General features: G+C 43.2%; 2 protein-coding genes across 2 annotated transcripts; both read right to left on the reverse strand.

Annotated features, from left to right (window-relative positions):
• Positions 1 to 4,001: 4,001 nt before the first annotated feature.
• On the reverse strand, positions 4,002 to 4,394 carry LOC118616563 (protein FAM136A-like). The gene has a single exon (XM_036242162.1). It carries the CDS (start codon positions 4,371 to 4,373, stop codon positions 4,002 to 4,004), a length of 372 nt encoding a protein of 123 aa, XP_036098055.1. The 5' UTR covers positions 4,374 to 4,394.
• A 4,169-nt stretch (positions 4,395 to 8,563) lies between these two features.
• Positions 8,564 to 13,883, reverse strand: CASP14 (caspase 14). The gene is made up of 7 exons (XM_036241694.1): positions 13,757 to 13,883; positions 11,389 to 11,460; positions 10,020 to 10,169; positions 9,698 to 9,923; positions 9,424 to 9,540; positions 9,155 to 9,258; positions 8,564 to 8,668 (listed from the first exon to the last, which is right to left on the reverse strand). Exons 2-7 carry the CDS (start codon positions 11,413 to 11,415, stop codon positions 8,564 to 8,566), a joined length of 729 nt encoding a protein of 242 aa, XP_036097587.1. The 5' UTR covers positions 11,416 to 11,460; positions 13,757 to 13,883.
• Positions 13,884 to 14,210: the final 327 nt, after the last annotated feature.

Here is a 14,210-nt window from a genome sequence, read left to right on the forward strand (position 1 = left end):
TACCTCATTGTTGTTTTAATTTGCATCTCTCTGATTTCTAGTGATGTTGAGCATTTCTTCATATGTCTCTTCACCATTTGTATGTCCTTTTTGGAGAGGTGTTTATTTAGGCCCGCTGCCCATTTTTTAATTGGGTTCTTTGTCTTGCTTTTGTTGAGTTGTATGAGCACTCTCTATATATTGGAAATTAACCCCTTATCTGATGCATCATTGGCGATTATGGTCTCCCATATAGTGGGATCTTTTGCCATTTTGATGTTTGTTTCTTTTGCTGTGCAGAAGCTTTTTAGTGTGATGTAGTCCCATGTGTTCATTTTTTACTTTGTTTCTTTTGCCTTAGGAGTTGTAACAGTGAAAATTCTGCTGCGTATGATGTCTCAGAATTTATTGCCTACATTTTCTTTTAGGATTTTTATGAATTCACGAGCTACATTTAAGTCTTTTATCCATTTTGAGTTTATTCTTGTATATGGTGTAAGTTGGTGTTTTAACTTCATTTTTGTTGCAAGTAGCTGTCCAATTTTCCAAACACCATTTATTGAAGAGACTGTCTTGACTCCACTGTATGCTCTTGCCACCTTTGTCAAATATTAATTGAGCATATTGTCTTGGGTCCATTTCTGGGTTCTCTGTTCTGTTCCATTGATATCTGCCTGTTCTTGTGCCAGTACCAGGCTGTTTTGATTACAGTGGCTTTGTAGTATAACCTGAAATCTGTTAATGTGATCCCTCTTCCTTTGTTCTTCTTTTTCAAGATTGCTGTGGCTATTGAGGGTCTTTTTTGGTTCCATAGGAACTTTTGGAGTGTTTGTTCTAGTTCTGAGAAGTATGTCGTTGGTATTTTGATGGGGATTGCATTGAGTCTATAGATTGCTTTGGGTAGTATGGACATTTTAATGATGTTAATTCTTCCAATCCATGGACAAAGTATATGCTTCCACTTTTTTATATCTTCCTCTAGTTCTTTTTTCAATGACCTATAGATTTTGTGAAGAGGTTCTTTACTTCTCTGGTTAAGTATTTTCCTACTTATCTTAATTCTTTTGCTACGATGGTAAATGGGATTGTTTTTTTATTTTGTCTTTCTGTGACTTCATCATTGGTGTATAAGAATGCTGTCAATTTCTTGACATTAATTTTGTATCCTGCTACTTTGCCAAATTTATTTATTAAGTCTAGTAGATTTTTGATGGGGTCTTTAGGGTGTTCTATGTACAATATCATGTCATCTGCAAAAAATGAGTTTCACTTTCTCCTTTCCAAGTTGAATCCCCTTTATTTTTTCTTCATGTCTAATTGCTATGGCTAAGACTTCCAGTGCTATGTTAAATAAGAGTGGCCAAAGTGAGCATCCCTGTCTTGTTTCCATTCTTAAGGGAAATGCTTTTAGTTTCTGCCCATTGAGTATGATATTGGCTGTAGGTTTTTCACATATGGCCTTTATTATGTTGAGATATGATCCCTCTATCCCCACATTGCTGAACCTTTTTTATCAGAAATGGGTGCTGGAATTTGTCAAATGCTTTTTCAGCATCTACTGATATGATCATATGGTTTTTATTCTTCATTTTGTTTAGTGGTATATCACATTTATTGATTTGCAAATATTGTACCATCATTGCATGCCTGGGATGAATTCCAATTGGTCATGGTGAATAATTTTTTTGATGTATTGCTGGATCCAATTTGCTAATATTTTGTTAAGGATTGTGTTCATCAGGGATATCGGCCTGTAGTTTTCTTTCTTTGTAGTGTCTTTATCTGGTTTTGATGTTAGGATTGTGCTGGCCTCATAAAATGAGTTTGGAAGTATTTCATCTTCTTGGATTTTTTGGAATAGTTTGAAGAGAATGGGTATTAGATATTCTTTGAATGTTCATTGTAACTCCCCCGTGAAGCCATCTGGACCTGGGCTTATGTTTGCTGGGAGTTTCTGAATTACATCTTCAATTTCTTTAGTTGTTATTGGTCTGTTCAAGTTTTCTCTCTCTTTCTGGTTCAGTTTTGTGAGGCTGTGTGTTTCCAGAAATTTGTCCATTTTGTTTGTCCAATTTGTTTGCATATAATTGTTCATAGTATGTTTTGATGATCCTTTGTATTTCTGTGGTGTCAGTTGTTACTTCCTGTTTTTTTTTCTTCTGATTTTGTTTATTTGGTTTCTCTCTTTTTGTTTCTTGGTGAGTCTAGCTAAAGATCCATCAATCTTGTTTTTTTGTTTTTGGAGGAAAAATTAAACCTTATTTATTTTTTAAAACCAGACCACTAGGAAAATATATCACAGTCATGAAACAGCAAACAGACAGGCTATATTATCATTTCAAGTAATAAGTTGGTAAAAAGGTGACAAAGTCTTTATCAAAATGGTAAGGTGCCAGAGCTGGGGTAAGAATACTGCATGTTGCAAAGGCCCCAGGCAAAAGTGGTATTTGGTAATGTGGGCTGCCCCTTGTACTCAAAAGGAGCCACAGCTCACGCGAGTTGCTTACTTTTTCTCCCTTGAACTTCCTGTTGCCAAAGGATTGTCTCAATAGGGCTCTGTTATTTGAGGGGGCTAAGTGAACAATACTGGGTTTAGGTTTCATTCCTGAAAACCAGGTTTTTCCCAAGTCTAGCACTTCATAACTCTTAATTAAGCAGCCAACAGTTCCTTTTTCACTGTTCATTCCTGATAATGGTATATAGCACAATCAAAACCCCCTTTCCCATCAACGTAGAGTACCACTGCAAGATTGTCCTGTCACTCTGCTGCAGACAGGCATAGGGCCCATCATTGCAGCCAGTGAGAAGGAAGGTCTGCTTCCCGTACCAACACGTATTGACACTGACTCTCATGTCTTTGGAGGGTCTCCGGGCTGGAAGGTGTCATGTGTGAGAATTTAAGAAGTGCATATTCACATCTTGATGGACAGAAACAGATATCCAAAGGAATCTTTCAAAGTTCTTATCCAAACTACCTCTCCCAATTCCACATCTTAAATCAACTTCATTCTCTTGTATATAAAACAAAACCAAGCAAAACAAATATGCAGAAACTCTTTTTCCCCGTCTAAATCAGTGACATCGTGGATTTTGTTTCACAGTTTATGAAAAATGGTGTGGTAATGCTTCTGGTAAACAGGAGGTTGGCAACAAACAGAAACACCTCTCTTCGCATTCCACTAGATCATTAGCAGGTTAGAGGAACCTGTCAGCCTGTTGGTACCTCCGAGGGCTCTGGCTTGGTGTGAGGGAAATGCCTGCTGCCAGGATAAGCATTTGCCACACAAAATTTAGGCTCTCAATAACTCTGAACCAAATTCTAGCACCAGTTTTTTTCCATTTCACTTTCTAGGATTAAAACATAAAAGAACCAGTGTCCAGAGGCAAGCGACATGTGCCTTACACCTGCTGCATCCTTAATTTGTTCATCCATAAACTCTGCTTAAAAGACCAAAATTCTCATTCTTCATTTTATTTTATTTTTATTTTTATCCTCACCCGAGGACATTCCTCCATTTTTTGTATAGATAGAATGGGAGGGAGAGAGAGGAAGGGAGAAAGAGAGAAACATCGACGCGAAGGGACACATCGAGTGGCTGCCACCCGCACGACCAACCAGGGCCAGGGACAAACTGCAACTGAGGCACGTGCCCCCAGCGGGAACCGAACCCGGGTCTCTCCGGACCGCAGGCCGATGCTTTAACTGCTGAGCAAAACTGGCCAGGGCTCATTCTTCATTTTATTTATTTATTATTATTATTATTTTTTATCCTCACCTGAGGACATTTTTCCATTTTTTGTTCAGATAGAGTGGGAGGGAGAGAGAGAGAGAAACATCGACGTGAAAGGGACACATCGAGTGGCTGCCACCCGCACGAGGTACGTGCCCTTAGCGGGAACTGAACCCGGGTCTCTCTGGACCGCAGGTCGACGCTCTAACCGCTGAGCCAGACTGGCCAGGGCTCATTCTTCATTTTAAATAGCTTCCTGCCCTCAGCCTCTATAGCCAGTGGTAAACACTTCTATTTCCGAATGAATAAGAGAGACTCCTTCATCTTCTTGGTCGTGGTTGGAATGAGGTTCATATGGTCATCCACACACTTGGTCACACAACTCTCCAGCTGTCGCTTCATCTGAAGCTCTTTATTCCCTGCATCTATTGAATCTTTGGCTTTGTCGTTGCAATGCATGGTGCACCGGGCCAGGCGGTCCTGGAACTTCTTCAACTCGTTGGTAACCAGGGCCTGAGCTTGAGCCAGAGGCGCGTGGCAGCGCTCAATGCACTGGTGCACCTGCTGCATGGACGCCTGGCTGTCCTCACAACAGCCAGCGCTGCACCGGAACATGAGGCCCTGCATCTTCCAGATATTCTCTCTCTCTAGACTCTTCACCATGGAGTCCACCGCCTCCCGCACCCGAATTAAATTTATTTAAATTAATTTTTTAATCCTCACCTGAGGACATTTTTCCATTTGTTGTTCAGATAGAATGGGAGGAAGAGAGAGAGAGAAACATCGATGTGAAAGGGACACATCGAGTGGCTGCCACCCGCACGACCCAACCAGGGCCGGGGACAAACTGCAACCAAGGTATGTGCCCTTAGTGGGAACTGAACCTGGGTCTCTCTGGACTGCAGGACGATGCTCTAACTGCTGAGCCAAACCGGCCAGGGCCAGCTTTTTGTTTCATTGATCTTTTGAATCGTTTCTTTTGGTGTCTATGTCATTTATTTCTGCTCTAACCTTTAATAGTTCCTTCCTCCTACCAGCACTGGGTTTTTCTTTTTGTTTACTTTCTAGTTCTTTAAGTTGTAGGGTTAGAAAGTCAAGTAGAAATTTTTCTTGTTTCTTGAGGTAGGCCTGTAGTGCAATGAACTTACCTCTCAGGACTGCTTTCACTGTGTCACATAGATTTTGTGTTTGTTTTCATTGATTTCTAGTAAATTTTTAATTTCTTCCTTGATCTTGTTAGTAACCCATTTGTTGTTTAATAACATGCTATTTAGCCTCCAATTGTTTGAATGTTTTTATGTGTTTGTATTGTAATTGAGTTCTAGTTTTATGCCACTGTGATCTGAGAAAATGCTTGATATGATTTCAATCTTCTTGAATTTGTAGAGACTTGCTTTCTTTCAGATTTCCATTTTAAAATGACTCCTACTGTAGTTGGAGAGTAACTTGGAGAACATGTGCTGTGAAGTGAACCCGGAATAATCTATAGGGCCCCAGATTCTCGGGACATTCCAAGACTTGGGAGAAACCTGACAATGTGCTCGTGGTGCTGTCTTGACTCTGGGTTGGTATTTTGTATCTTTCCTAAGGAGGTTCTCCTGCACCAATTGTACAGGGTTTGGTTCTTCCCCTGATACTAAAAAAATAGACTTTCAGGATATATTTCTAAATCCTTACTAAATAATTGAGGAAAACCCTTACTCAACAGTGTTGAAAAATTAAGCCATGTATTTCATCATTGGGTCACCAGTGAATTAGGTATAGTTCCTGGTGGTGAGTGACTCTGGCCGAATTAAGCACAATGAGAATTTGTCAGAAAGATGTTAGGGCAGGGTTGGGACCTTTTTCTGTAAAGGGCCAGATAGTAACTCTTTTCAGCTTTGCAGACCATATGTTGTCTGTTGTAGGGTGTAAGGACCTATATGAATGACTATGTGCCAATAAAGCTTTATTTATAAAACAGGCTGCAGACTGGGTTGGATGAGCAGGTCATAATTTGCTGACTCCTGTATTTGGAGACTCCAAAATAGTTCGGTATTTGGAGCACAGGTTTGCACATAGGTGGGTCTACAGGACTCTGCATATGCATCACCCTAGATCTACTTGGTCCTGTGTACTCACCCCTGCCTCACCCACTTGCTTTGCTACTACTCTGGATAAATTCTCAACTGCTGCCATGGCTATTACTGCACCACAAGCGGGGAGCTCTGGGTTTATTACTTAAGAACTTGGTGACTCTAGACAAGTTGCTTCCTCACAAGGGTGCTCAACTGAATCAGAAATGATGTGCCTGTGCTTCCTGGGGTGCTGAGAGGAGAAAAACTTTGAGGCTACACCCCAGTTAAGTAGGGAAGAAGGTGTGATTCGATTAGTTATGTCTGCAATGGGTGCCTGGATAGAGAGAGGTAGCACACTTGCTAAATTTTGTGATCCTGTAACTAGCTGACCTTCAAGGTCCCTTCTGAACAGCTACAGTTCTGTGTCTAGATATATCCTTGGGAATATTCAGAGATGGAACAGTCCTGTGAAATATGGCCACTTGGCATGGAGGTGTGGCCTATAACTTTACAAATTCCTAACATACCTGATTTATGAAAGAGACTGGTTGAGATCCTGATGCTCTGTTCATGATAGACACACCAGGGAGACTGCTGGCCATCAGGAAAAAGAAACCAAATTCATAATGCCTTTCACATCAGCCTCATGATTTAAGTTCAGAGCAAAGATTCCAACACACACTTTTAGTTTGACAACTGTTTATTGAACATCCATTATGATAATCAAAGACTTGTTCCCTGCCCTTAAGAAATTATAATCATCAGTGTCTCATCCTGGGTAAGAAAGCAGAATCAACTAGAAAGACTATTAGGAATGGCTTTCTGGAATAGAGATGGGAGGTAGTGGAAAGTGGATGAAGGGAGAGAGAGGACACTCCAGCTTGGGGAAATGGTCACAGCAAAGGCTTAGAGGCAGGGATGAGTAAGAGGACATTAGTCTTGTTGGAAGGGTGAATTCATGATGGAGAAGGTAGGGGATGAATTTAGCTGATTTCTGGTTGGAGGCAGAATTATATAGGTGTGAAAAATCAGGATGTGGAGTTTGGCCTTGGTCTTTAAATGATGGGGTGCTATTGTGTTTTCTTGGGTGTTCTAGGAAAATCAAGAATTATAGATGGTGTAGAGGGCAGAGGAGGAGTAAGATGGTCAGGTGGAGAGGCAAGAAAGGAAGCTGGTATAAAGATGCAAATATGCGAGGGTGGAACTTGAGCCTGGAGAGTGACATGTTAGGGAAGAGAAGACATATATGAGAAATGTTTCAAAGTGAGGCTGGGCCGGGCATGGCGGCTGGTGGCATAGGAAGGCTGCAAGAAGAAGGGTGTTACAGGTAACAGCAGATTTCTGAACCTGGGGTCTGAAGTGAGGGTAATAGGGACCACTTGGAGGATGGACCAGGAAGAAAAGACTCATATGGCAGATATGACCACAGGTTATTGCCATAAATGTCCAGGTTGACAATACAGAGACATGCTTCTCAGACTTGGAAGGCAATGCATCTGATCCAGCTTCCAGCCAAGTGCTGGAATTCTGTGGAGGCAATCTTAGATGCTGGTTATCAAGGATTTCTAGAAGTCTTCCAGGGAGCTCCAATCTCCAAAGTAGGGAGAATTTTAAAAAAGTTTTTATTGATTTTTTTAGAGAGAGAGGAAGGGAGAGAGAGAGATAGAAACATCGATGTGAGAGAGAAAAACATCAATTGGCTGCTTCCTGCATACCCCCTACTGGGGACCAAGCCCGCAACCCGGGCATGTGCCCTGACTGGGAATCAAACCAGAATCTCTCAGTCCATGGGGCAATGTTCAATCCACTGAACCACACCCGCCGGGCTAGGGAGAACTTTTGTCAGGTGGTTCCTCTAATTACAAAAGTTTTCTGATGGACCAAGCCTTAGCAGGTAGTGGAAAAGCGTGGGATAGAAGCCAGAACTTGACCCTGCCCCTGACTTACTATGTAACATTTGACAAACCACACAACCTCTATCCTGTTGTCTACAAAATAACAGGGAGACATTAGGGGATTTGCCATAGTTTCAGCTTGCTCTGATTCAGAGTGGTGAAGATTGAAACCATAAGAATGGATGAATGGTTAGAGAATCTGGAGAGAGGGCAGAGTCCCAGGGCCTAGTGGTGGTGGTGGAGGGGCAGTGTTAATTAGGAGGGAGAGATCCAGAAAAGGAGGCATCTCCATTAGCCAGAGAGAGCCCATGAACTAGAACAGTGTCAAGTTACCAGCTTGCTAGCCAAGGAAAAGGGGTTTTAGAGAGACTAATTCTTGCCTTAATTTTTAGGAATTGGGAGGGAATCTCTGGGACATAGGAATGGATGTGGGCTCAGGAAGAGGTTACAACTCTAGGTGAGATTTAGAAGCCAGCGAAGGTTTGATTGAGATGGGAGGTGAGTGGTCTTTGGTTTATTAGTGAAAAATCTTGAGCTTTATCCAGTTACATTTGTATGGGTATGATTCATAAAAGATAGAAGGGGGTTTCAAATAAGCATAGGAGCAGAAGTGGGATAAATGATTACCCTCTTAGGTTGCATTAATAAAGGTAAAGAGTCCAGCCTGAGAGAGGTGAGACTATTGTTACCGCCATGACTGTGCTCAGTTTTAGCTGGATTGCTTTAAGAAGGACAGGGACAGATTGAAGGAGGACCTGCATAAGGGGTATGATGAAAGAAGGATTGAGTGCCATTTAGCTTTGGGGAGAGAAGATTTTGGGAGAGTAGTGAGCACTGACTTTAAACATTTGAGAGGCAGAAAGAGCACCCGAAAGGAGGTCCTTCCCTGCCCTTTCAACTTCTACTGCAGATAGAGTCGTTTCCGAAGGGTGCTTTGGATTTCGGGGTTCACTTTTCTCGTTTCCCCTTCCTGAACCAGCTCTGCTTCTGCCATCCTCCGGGTTACCTGCAGCAACAGGTGTGGTCATTTTGGGGCTGGGCCCCTGGGGGAGTTGGTGTAATGGGCTTATGAGGAGAAGGTCAGAGAAGAAAGCAGGTGGGAATCCCTGTCCTCAGATGGGTGACTGTTATTGTCTAATCCTATACCATCATGTCTATGAAATTAATGGTTGAACATTTCTGTTATGTGTTTTTTTCTAATCTATCATATAAACATTAGAAAAAAAGTTGGTCCAAACACTTAACAGACATTTTTGTTTTGTTTACAGAAATTTATCTAAATCATCTCACATATTGTGGACTTTGGAATTTCTTGCATTAGGGAAAGTCATTGCTAGATGAGTATCCTAATTTCTGTGTTGGGACCTGGATTGGATTTGGGGCTGGAAGCAGGGGAGGGGAAAATGCAGGAAGGTTTGAAAGAGGCTCAGCTCACTCTGCTTGCTTCCTGCTCAGGCTGGGTTGGGGTTCCAGGTACCTTGTCCCAACTCACCTCTGTCAGAAGCTCCAGGATGGGTCCTTTTGTCTTTGTGAACACATCAACCAGGGTCTGGATGAAGTAGGAGCCTTCTTTGTCATGTCTGTAGGAAAGGTACCCTGGGGATTGCAGAAAAGTGGGCTTAGGGGAGCCCCAATGAGGGTGAGAGAGTGGGGGTATGTGCTTCAAGAGGGCCTGGAAGAAGGTGGGTCCTGGAAGAGTGTCTCAGGAGCAGTGTGGGGGGGGGGGGCAGAGGCCACCTTGGGTCAGCTGGGAGCTCATACCCTCCACGGTGGAGTAGACATGGAGGGTGTCCGTGTACGTTGGGATGGTTTGGTCACTGTCCTGTGTGATCATTGCAATATTGTCTCCACCTACTCTTTCACCAGGGTCCCTGTGTTCTGAAACACGAAGAAGAGGAAAAGTCAAAGTCAGAGAGAAAGAAAGGGAAAGGAGAAGGTCATAAGACAGATTAGCAAGGCAAGAAAGCTGGGGTTCTAGATCTGGGATAGGACTGGATTAGGAACACAGGCTCTGTGATCTTGGCTCTGTCCCCACCTCCTCGACAGGCCTGCACGATGTACACCTTAGGCTTGGCTCTCAGGGCCTCGCAATTCTTGTTATTTAGAACGGTGAAGAGGTTCTCCAGATTAACCATCTGCTCATCTTCCCCTTCGAGGTGTCCTTCTAGCCCATGTGCCATGAGCACCACGAAAGCACAGCTGACAAAGTCTTTCCGGGCATCAATGGCCTGCTGAAATTTTTCCAGTTCTTCCTGGAATTGCTAGAGCAAGAGAAATGGCCAGAATGATGTGCCTTCCTGGAGCCCACCTTCCAGTCCAGCCCTTCCTCCCATTGGTGTGGGCTGGCTGCACAATACCTGGGCTGTGGGGTCTTTCTTCATGGTACTCTCAAATCCCAGCTGCTGGAACATGCGTTCCAGGGCGACTAGGTCTGCCTCTGAACCTTCACGTGCTTTGGTGACACACAGTGTCAGGGCTACGCGGGCACCTGACATGTCATATGCCTCCTGGGCCAAGAGATGACAAAAACCATCAAAGGGCTAAGGAGGTCAAGGAGAAGTAGGAGATATTGTCCAAAGAGGGCTGAGGTTAGGGTTTCTGGGTAAAATACCAGATGCCCAGTTACACTTAAATTTCAGATTAATAAAAAATAAGATTTTAGTATAAGTAAGTGGAACCTTGGTTCTCAAACTTAATTTATTCCAGAAGGCTGTTTGAGAAGTGATTTGTTCAAAAGCGGAATCATTTTTTTCCCCATTAGAAAATATTCACAACACAATATTGAATGTCCCTTCCTGAGATGTCAACAACTCGAAGTTTAGCGGTAAACTGATTCATACTTGCACATTCTCTCTTTCGTTTGTCCCATGGGAGACACAAGTGTCAGCATGAAAGAGTTGTCAGGTGGAGAAATAAAGTTTTGTTCGACAACTGAGACACTTTTTCTTGTGAACAACTTGGCTGTGAACTGAATTGTTTGAGATGGGAGATGTTAGAAAACTGAGTTTTGACTGTATATCCTAAATATTGCATGGGATATATTTATATTATGAAATTATTTGTTGATGCGAAATTCTAATTTGACTGGGCATCCTTTATTTTTAAAATTAAATTAATTGAGGTAACATTTGTTAATAACATTATATAAATTTAAGGTGTGTGGCATTATAATTTCATATCTGTGTACTATATTGTGTGCTCACCACCAAAAATCTAGTTTCCTTCCGGGGGTCCAGCTCTGTTTTAGTCCTGTACGAACTTAGGAAAGTCATTCCTCCTATCTGAGCTTCAGTTTCCAAATATAGATGAGTGTGTGTGTGAAGGATTTGAAGGTCCCTTTCAGTTGTCACATTTGGTGGCTTTGTCTCTCCATCCTTTTCATGAGTGTTCTATGTATTACTTTCTCACTCACAGAGGTCTCAGAATTTCTGAAGCTAATACTGAAATCCTCTTATCTCATCTGAGAAAGAAGGGTGTCTGGGTCAAAATTTCTTTACAGAAGAGATGCAGGGTACTTTGGGAGAGATGTAGTAGGGTTGTCCCCCACCCCCCACTTGGTTTCCACCTGAATCTTTTTCTCCATTTGAATGATCACAAAGCACCTTTTAGCTCTGAATTCAGGTCATGGATTTTTCATCTTCCCTGCTGTCTCTGAAACATTAAACTTTTCACCTTCCCTCTCCTCAGAGGCTCCCACCCCCCTCCCCCAACCTGCACCCAGCGCACCTCCTCCAAAGGCTGAGGATTGCTCATGTCTCTTCTGATTCTGAGTCCGGTTCTCAGCACCCTTGGCTGATCCTGGGGGTTCAAGAGAAGAGAGAGTGAAGATTTCCAAAGGAAGGCAGAGGGGTTCAGGGTATAGGCTAATTTGTATATCTAGATTTTTGAGACTGAATGGGACCCCAGGGGTGGGGACTTGTTTCATGGTCAAACCTGAGCAAGAGATGACAGTCCTTTCAGTATGTCCTTTCTAGTGGGACACTCCAGTGGTGTTTTTACACCCCTGAAAGTCTCCAGAACTCTTGCTAGACCCACCGCACAATGCTACTCAACTGGAAATTTCCCTACCCCTGCCCCCAGGACACTCACCAGCCTGTGACAGACTGAACTCATGACCAGGTTGATCAGCAGGGCAAGTGGCCCCATGTAATCCCCTTTGCCACCCAGGAACTGACTGGTTGAAGAGGTATCAACACGAAGGTGCTTCGGGTTGGATTTAAAATGAGAAGAGCATCAAAGTGGGGAATACCACTCCCTCCCTCTGCCTTGAGCCTGAACCTTTAAGTTCTTCATTCTTTTTTATTTATTTATTTTAAATTATTTTTATTAATTTGTTTTTGTTACACGTTTCTTTTCTCTCCATTGACACCCTCCTCCCCATCCCCCCACCCCATCTCCAGCTTTGTTGTCTATGCCCATTGATATGGGTACATGCCTATAAGTTCTGTGGTTTATCTCTTCCCCCCAACACCCCCTCTTCTGAGGTTTGTCAGTCTGTTTTATCTGAGTCCTGTTTGTTCTACTCTCTGGCTGAACAGAATTATTTTTTCCGTATTCTTGGTGTTTTCCCATCTCCTAGCATTTAAAAAATATGCTTGTATGGATTTTTTAGAGAGAGAGAAAGGAAGAGAGAAATAGAAACATCAATGTGAGAGGGAAACATCGAGCGGCTGCCTCCTGCACACCCTGTACTAGAGACTGAGCCTGCAACCTGGGCATGTGCCCTGACTGGGAGTCAAACCAAGACCTCTCAGTCCATGGGGTGATGCTCCATCCACTGAGCCACACTGGCAGGGCTCCTAGCCCTTTCTTACACTTCTTCCTGGAATGCATCTTTACTAGTCAAGACTCTTCTCTGTCAATTTGGGTGGCATCATGTCTGCTATGTCTTTCTCCACCCCCACTTATCTCTCGACTCATCTATCCACTCATCAGTCCATCCGTCGATCCATCAATCCATCATTTGATTGATTGATCCATCCATCTATCCACATATCCACCCAATCACTCATATATCTATCCAGCAAATATTTTTTGGGTGTCTGTTATGAGCTAAACACCAAGAATACACTATATAAGACAGACATGCTCCCTCATGTAGCTCTAGTTTCTGACAGAAATGAACATTAAATCTCTCTCACTCTTTTTCTCTTACACACACACACACACACACACACACACACACACACAGGAGCACGTGCTGTAAGGGAAGAGAAGCCAAATACTGTAAGGGAGAGAAAGGAGAAGTATAGAAGGAGCGTGGATTCTGCAGCCAGATAAACCAAAATCAAGTTCTGCTTGGCTTCTTCCCAGTTGTGTGACCTTGAGCATCTCACTTTCCTCTTTGAGACTGAGTTTCCCCATCTGAAAAGACCTTGAAAGAGCACTAGATAGATGCTTTACAGTCGGAGCAAGGTAGGTTGAATGATCTCTGTTAAGTCACTGAAAGTTGCTTCTCCTTCTCTGGACTCCCATAGCTCTGCCTGTTCAGACTTGCATTACAGCTATGCTTTTGATTTTTGTTTTGTTAATTCTCACCTTAGGATATTTTTCCATTGATTTTTTTTTTTAGATAGACTGGAAGGGAGAGAGAAAGGGGGGAGAGAGAGAGAGAGAGAGAGAGAGAGACAGAGAGACAGAGAGACAGAGAGACAGAGAGATCAGTGTGAGAGAGACACATTGATTGATTGGTTGCCTCTCGCATGACCTGGACCAGGGCCAGGGATCAAACCTGCAACCCAGGTATGTACCCTTGACTGGGAAGTAAACCTGTGACTTTTCAGTCTGCAGGCTGATGCTCTAAGCACTGAGCCAAACCAAACAGCTGATTTTATTCTCATGGCTGAGCTGGCAGTTGTTTTTTAGCACTGAAAGCCTGACTTTTTAATCTCTTTCTCCACCAGTATGGGAATGGGCACAGAGGAGGTTATGAGGAGAATTTATTGGGTATACAAATAATAAACAAGTAAACAAATAAAAGAAAGGCTGGCTGGCTGGATGAATGGGTAAAAAACTGGCCAGAATATGCATTCATGCAGTGCAAGGGGAAAAGAGAGAGAGAGAGAGAGAGGCCAATATCTGCCAAATCACTTACTGTCTCTAGAAGTAGCTGCTCCTTAACTCCAGGTCGTCACCACTCTATTAGTTGCAACAGGCTGGGCACTAAAGAGTGGTCAGGTCCATGTGCTGAGCTTGGAGAAGGAGCTGACAGCACAAATCTTCCCAGGTTTCTCCTGAAGGGCCTGTCTGTTAATTGGGCAGCACAGCTGTCTGGGCCTTTATTGACCCTAAATTTCCTGTCACTCAAGAAACTTCTTGACAGGAGGCACACACCCTTGATGAGGCAATGGAGCCAAACGCCTACAGAATGAGTGATGGCAAAGCTCAGCCAACACCCCCTGACTAAGGAGGCTGAGGCACAGCACCCACACCAGTGAGGGCTTTAACGCCAGCGCCCCTCTCCAAGTACCCCCCACCCAGGTCCAACTCATCTGGCGATCATCAATCTACCATTTCCATCATTATGCCCACTTCTATCTCTTCCACAT

This window comes from Molossus molossus, unplaced genomic scaffold (assembly GCF_014108415.1).
Source record: "Molossus molossus isolate mMolMol1 unplaced genomic scaffold, mMolMol1.p scaffold_m16_p_4, whole genome shotgun sequence".
NCBI classification, from domain to species: Eukaryota; Metazoa; Chordata; class Mammalia; order Chiroptera; family Molossidae; genus Molossus; species Molossus molossus.

What these genes read in the sequence shown, in the direction of transcription:
- CASP14 (XM_036241694.1), bottom strand. Translation starts at nt 11,415, where the DNA reads ATGAGCAATCCTCAGCCTTTGGAGGAG. An exon ending in AGAAAGACCCCACAGCCCAG is followed by an intron (nt 9,924 to 10,019) that starts GTATTGTGCAGC and finishes CTCTTGCTCTAG; the next exon opens with CAATTCCAGGAAGAACTGGA. An exon ending in TCCTGGAGCTTCTGACAGAG is followed by an intron (nt 8,669 to 9,154) that starts GTGAGTTGGGAC and finishes CTGTTGCTGCAG; the next exon opens with GTAACCCGGAGGATGGCAGA.
- LOC118616563 (XM_036242162.1), bottom strand. Translation starts at nt 4,373, where the DNA reads ATGGTGAAGAGTCTAGAGAGAGAGAATATCTGGAAGATGCAGGGCCTC.